The 6,541-nt window shown below is 43.5% G+C and overlaps 1 protein-coding gene across 2 annotated transcripts; it reads right to left on the reverse strand.

Moving 5' to 3' along the window:
* Window positions 1–571: 571 nt before the first annotated feature.
* CREBL2 (cAMP responsive element binding protein like 2) lies at window positions 572–5,178 on the reverse strand. Of its 2 annotated transcripts, XM_053462483.1 has the most exons (5): window positions 4,994–5,178; window positions 4,605–4,643; window positions 3,165–3,362; window positions 2,066–2,213; window positions 572–1,195 (listed from the first exon to the last, which is right to left on the reverse strand). In XM_053462483.1, coding segments are annotated over exons 1-5 (402 nt in total). In that variant the 5' UTR covers window positions 5,009–5,178; the 3' UTR covers window positions 572–1,193. The 2 variants fall into 2 exon arrangements, with proteins under 2 accessions (XP_053318458.1, XP_053318459.1); XM_053462484.1 differs by lacking the exon at window positions 4,605–4,643 and having other exon boundaries at window positions 4,994–5,173.
* Between the last annotated feature and the right edge of the window lie 1,363 nt (window positions 5,179–6,541).

Raw genomic sequence — 6,541 nt, forward strand, 5'->3', positions numbered from 1 at the left:
TAAAATCACATTTATCTACTATTGTCTCGATTTGAGAAAGGCAACCAGCTATTCCTGATTAATGCAGACCCCCGATAAAAAAAAGGAATATAATTCAATTGCATCCCCAAAAAAACAAAAACAAACGAACAAAAACACTTGTAGGATCATCACAGTGGTTTAATAAAATAAAGCTTATCCTAACAAAGACACCCATTTAAAGTGCTAGGCAGTAAATGAATGATGCTCAATCCAATACAAGAAAAAAGTAGCAACTGGTTTAATCTTTAGTCTGCAAAACTATATCAAAAAATAGAATATCATTTAATATCTTCAGAATGTCAGCTCACGTGCCACACAAACATTTCTTGGTTTCCAAATGGAACTGTTGCTTCAATCGGAGATAACCATCTCAAACTAAAACATTTAAGACATTTTGTATATTTATAATATATATATATATATATATATATATATATATATATATATATATATATATATATATATATATATATATATATATATATATATATATATATATATATATATATATATATATATACACACACATATATTATATATAGCTCCAGCTTCTCAGCCTACAGAATAACGGTGGAGAGCTGACACTCACTCACAAGAAGTATGGAGCTGTCCAGAAGGTCACATGTTAGCGAGCAGAAAATGAACATCGATTTCTAAACCACGGCAAACACCATGCAGCTCCATGGCAAATTCAAACCATAGACGCTCCCTCTGCGTATTATGACATGAAGTTAATTGCATGACATCATCAACTTACACAGTTTTCTTCCCCTTAGTCTACTAAAATGTACAAGTAATACAGATTCTTGTATTTACAAGTCCTCTGCCCTACTTAAAATAGAAAATTGATCTTAAAGGTTCTATATGTGCCCTTCAGGGGGTAATTCCTACCAAAGCAGAATGGGGGAGGGGGTAGAAAGCGTAACACAGTAGTGTTATGGTTGAGGGTTTAGCAACAGCCCCTCTTTTTTTTATCTGGAAACAAAGATAGAGAGATGGCTGTCCTCAAAACTCCAGGATTTCAAGCAGGACTTCGCACAGCCTTGGCTTCCTGGTGTAATCGTCAAAGCTCAGTCTGGTGTCCATCCAAAGACCAAGATGGCTTCCCCGCGCAGCCCAATGAACATGCGCCTGTTCTCTTCTCTACGTAACAACGGCGAGCAGAAAGACGTTCCTGGAGAAAGAGAAAAGCAAGGCACGCATCATCTAAATGGCTTCCGAGAAACAGATTTCTACAGAGAAACGATAAAACATGGCAACCGGAAGAGGTCAGGTGTATACACTTCTGAGCAGAGAGAAAATGATCACAAGTGGAACTCAAACCTAAAATTCTCTTTATTCCTAGAACCAGTTTAAAAATGTTTTCAAAAATATTGCGTTATTTCCATTTTTAAACAGTTGTTGTTTTTGCCCCATAGTATAATGTTTTTTCGGGCTACAAAACGAACCCCCCCCCAACTTCTTATCATACTGCCTGTGGGGAACAATAGAATGGCTCAGTCTTAATCACCCAGCCCGACACTCTGACTAATGAAAGTCTATGGGGGGACGGACTTCATTAGCATTGCCATAAAGCATCAGCTCAGTGTGGTGTCTGACCCGGGAAAGTCCCCCAAAATATCACATGACTGACAACCGCTTTCACAAAACAGTTTAATCTCATTGATTATTGATTGTAGCCGTCGGGTTTGGGTTTAATGTAGCAGTGATTGACATGACGTACAGCTGCATTTTAAAATACTGGGAATGCCCCCTTTGGGTTGGATGAATGGCAGAAGGTCCCAAGGTGGGGTGCAGTAATGCTAGTGTCATGGAAGCAGCAACGCAAGGCTGCCCCCTGCTGTCCGTGGAGCACCCTGCACCCCACGGAAAGCTTCCACAAGTTGTCAGGCGAGACATTGGGGTCTATTCCGCTTGCAGGTCTCTCTGGTTCTACTCCAAGAAGGGCCGAGGTGGCCCCTAAGCTGAACATATGACACAGCTACTCAACGTTGAGTAAACTCAGCCCGGGGGGGCTGGACGCCGGTCCTCGTCTCATACTCACAGGTACGTTTCTCTGTGATGTCCGCCTTCCCAGGTCGGTGAGGCTTCCCGGAGTTAGGGGCGGATTTATTCAGATCCTCGCCGTTGAGCAAGGCTTTGATTTCCGACGGGATCTTCCCTTGGTCCATGGCTGAACACCACTGCTTGTACTGACAGGAGAGAGGGGGGGGAAGCAGGGGGTACGTTAAAATGCAACATGGGCAATAATGTATACGCGCCACCTCACCTGTGCATCGCCAAGGGACACCATGGGAACTGCCAGAGTTTGCCCCTGATTCTCTGGGTTTTTACCCCAATCAAAGGGCGAATGGGCAGATTCTCACGGTCACACAACCTAGAGCTGCCAACCTTCATAATCTGATTTCATGATATCAGAGCATCTTGGTGCTCTTCTCACTGCTATATCCAAGCTGAACACCCTGCTTGAACACAGGTGACTTCATTTAAAATATCTCTACTTGTTGACAAGTTAGGGTTTTTAAAGGGCCATTTGGCCGACACAAATAATGAATCACATCACTAGTGTTGGATGAAACACGGACCCCGTATGCGTGTATAATAAACTGATATAACACTAGTGAAGTGACTTCTGGGAACTATTAAAGGCTCAGGCCCAATTGATATTAGATCCAGTAATACGAGTAAACGGGGCACGTACCCAATACACACACCTTTCTTATCCGAGCCCTTATGCTGAGCTCATTCTCAATGATTTCAGTGGCTCTCGATGCACAGGGGGAAGAAACAATTCTCGTGGACTCCCAAGAAGAAAGCCACCTCCACCTGAAGCATACCTCCCAACCACGGACCTTGAGAGGTAGCGTCACTCAAACCGTGCATGCGCAGTATGCGTTCTCCGGTGTGCCAGACACGAGAGGATTGAGGTCCTTATTCCTGCCGAGCTCTACCTCTGCCCCGAAAAGCAAGACAGAGGTAGCGCTCGGTGGGACAGCGGGACAAAGCGGCAAAATCAGGACTGTCGCACGCAAAGCGGAACAGCTGGTAGGCATGACTGAAGTGCCAATGGCTGCCTAGGCCACCACCACCGATGCCAGGATGCGGCACTGATCTGATCCCGAGTCTAGGAAAACCGAAATTACCATCTCCAGCTCCTCCCGCAGGGCACAGATGGCCCTCTCTCGACTGGACACCAGCTCCTCCAGGTACTGGTAACGCAGCTTCTTCCGGGCTCTGCATTCCCGGGCGCTCTGCCGGCTCCGCTCTAACTTAGCTTTCAAATCCACCTTAGCCGGTTTTCTTCCTCTCTTCCCCGATTTCTTCACCTTGCCACCCGACACCTGCAAGAGACCAATGGAGAAACCAACGTGAGCACCTTGCGAGTATAGGATATGGGGCAGAAGAGCTGACACTCTAAAATATATATATTTATTTATTTTCAATTTTAAATACATTTTTTGATTTATTAATTTTTACAGCGCTGTACAGCGTAAGATCTTTATTCCAGAACTAAAAGAAAGATACTAATAGCGTTCTGAATACAGAGCAAAAGTATATTCTAGGTATTATAATACCCAGAAATATATTTTTTTTTTTTGGGGGGGGGTGATAGATTTTTAGTTTAAGGCTCATATAAAATCAAATCTTACATTAATAGGAATATAAAAAATATATTTAATTTAATTACATGATTACAGTTTATTATAGAAAATATATTTTTTCCAATGTCTCTATACAGACTACAAAATAATAATAACAATAATAAAAATAAAAATTGGTATTATACAAATTACAAAAACATAACAAAATAAAAATAGGTAAACATCCAGGTTATTTGCCAGATCCGGAGCTAACCGCATCCATTAATAAGAAATGAAAACATTTCTTATTAACGAATGAATTTTAGTAAATTATCACTGATTGCGGCCCCAGCGGCCCCCTGAGTTCATCTTGGGAAATCTACCATTTTAGTGAAACGTATTCTGACGGGAAACATCTATAATCTGGAACTATTGCCTTTTTATTACCGCAAAACGCATCTTTAAAAAACGTGCCTTTCCCGACGGAAACAAATTGGTTAAATTAATATTCTAGCGTCTCCTATTACCTGACAGGTGTGCGTGGAGCCTTCCCAAAATATCCTAACTGCACCTGTCAGACGGTAACGGCGGCTAAAAAGGGGTTTGCTAAGATTAGCTTGGGAATTGAAAACCCGGGCGCTGAATTAATAACTACCGCTTAAAAATAACTCTAGATTGTAAGCTCTTGGGCGCAGGGCCCCCCCCCTTCAGCTAATGTATCGGTTGGTCTTAGTCTGTGGGTCCTTGTTTAGTCGGACCCTTTCAACGTATGGAATGTAAGAAGCGCTGCGGGAATTGGTGGCACTATATATAAAAAAAAAAAACTATAAAAAAATAATAATAATATGAAATTATGATTAATAAATAATACAATAATAATAATAATGTTATGAAATAATGATTATTATTAAATAATAATAATAAATACGTAAAGAACTTGCATTAAATTGATTATAGACCTATGTAAAATAATGCATTGTTCAAAAGGATATGTTAGATTACCTTACGTTTATTCATATAGCGCCAGCAGACACCGTAGCGCTGTCACGGTAAATCAAATCATATTTAGGATTAAATGTCCGTGAGCAAAACACAGAACTCATCTTAACCAATTCAGCCATAGCAATAATTATTACGATCACCCCCGGGAAACTTACTAAATGAGCTGACCCTGAGGGGCTTTAACCATTAACCCTTTCATAGCCCATCTTTAAGATTCTACGTAGCAACTCGCCAAACGGCTCCTAATACCGGTCCTGATGGAAACCTTGACTCGTCGTTATTTAAAGATGCACTTAACTGAGTCACCTGCATTCAAGCAGGGTTATTAACCATAACCGGTAGCACAAGCAGCAACTTAGTAACAAAAATGACTCATAGAAAGCGCTCACCTTGTTGTCTTCCATGTTGTGAGGCTTAATAGCTTTGGAGGTCAAAACTACAGGTACAAAATACTACCTAATATCAAGCAGGTGAAATATGGTGGCTGCAATAATAATAAGCTACAGGAATTGTATTACCAGCAGTAACTGGATATGCAAAGGACCCCTGATTGCACAATAGCCCCTCAGTCTCTGCCCTTACTGCCCCTAGCCCTTTTTTTTAACCCTGACACTGCTACTTTACAGAAATTAATAAGCAGCAAAAAAAAAAACCAAACATCCAGGCCAGGCAGGAAGCGCTCTGTTTATTTACATAGCTCAGCTGGCTACTTTAAACGCTTTGACAGCTGGGAGTTGTAGTCCTCTGACAACATCCCTAGAAAGGAAGTCGAGGCGCGACGAACGCGATGCGAACTACAAGTACCAGCATGCGCCGCGCGGAAGCGGACGCGGATGAAGAAACATCCAAGGGTTTATGGGTAAAGAAGTGGGATACTTTTAGATGAGAGGGATGGGCCTTCGGGGCATAAACTACATATCCCAGCATGCTCTGCGGCTCAATGAGTTCTTTCTATTTAGAGGATAGTTTTAAAGTGATGGGGATAGAAAGTCTATGTGTGCCCCTCTCTCCTCTCCTGATGCCCCTCTCTCCTCTCCTGATGCTCCTTTTTCCTCCCCCGATGCCCCTCTCTCCTCCCTTGATACCCCTCTCTCCTCCCCTGATGCCCTCTCTCCTCCCCTGATGCCCCTCTTTTCTAGGAGCTCGGAATGTTTGCTGGGTATGAGGGGATCGCAGGGTTCTACAGCCCTAAAAGCCCCGATAATGTGTATAGAAACAGCAGGAAACGGCTTTATAAATTAAACGGGGTAAATAAACCCATTATTGTTCTTGTAAGCGCTGCACTCGGTTACCGTCTCTGACCGGTCCTCTGCTTGTCCAGAGACTACTTAACCACTGGCAGTCTCAAGGAGGAGGCTTTATCCCCAGACCTCTCTCTCTCTTTCAGTGTCCTCCTTGGACTTTTGTCAGATTACCTGGAGTCTCCGGGTCGCTCACCTCATTCTCCACGGCGGGGGGCGGGGTTTAGCCATTTCCACGCCCAATTCTCACACCTGGGAACTCTCTGGGTTTGAATTCTGCGAGAAGGTCCGCTTCTCCGGGTCAACACCCCAATCCTCCAGGTCAAGGGAGTGGGGTCTTTTAAATGGGGGCGTTTCCAACAATGTCAGCGGGAACACCCACCGACATCAGCAGGACCGCCCATTGACATCAGCGGGCAGTGCTGTCCTGGCCGTGACCCGCAAGCTCCCAGGTAATACTCCTTCCACTCCCACTACATTTAATGATACTCGGGCCATGGATAGCTGCACCCCTCGTGTGGCTAAGCCCACCCTTATGCATAGCTAACCCCGCCTCCTCATAAAGCCACTCCCCCCAGAAGAAGGAGAGCTTTGAGCAGCTTGTTCTCCCAAGTTCCTCGCTATAGTTGATTGGTTAATTGGTTGACTGATGCCTCAGATGTCTCCTGGCTGGGCAGTGGATGACTTTTTGGGGGC

Source organism: Spea bombifrons, chromosome 4 (assembly GCF_027358695.1).
Source record: "Spea bombifrons isolate aSpeBom1 chromosome 4, aSpeBom1.2.pri, whole genome shotgun sequence".
Classification (NCBI taxonomy): Eukaryota; Metazoa; Chordata; class Amphibia; order Anura; family Pelobatidae; genus Spea; species Spea bombifrons.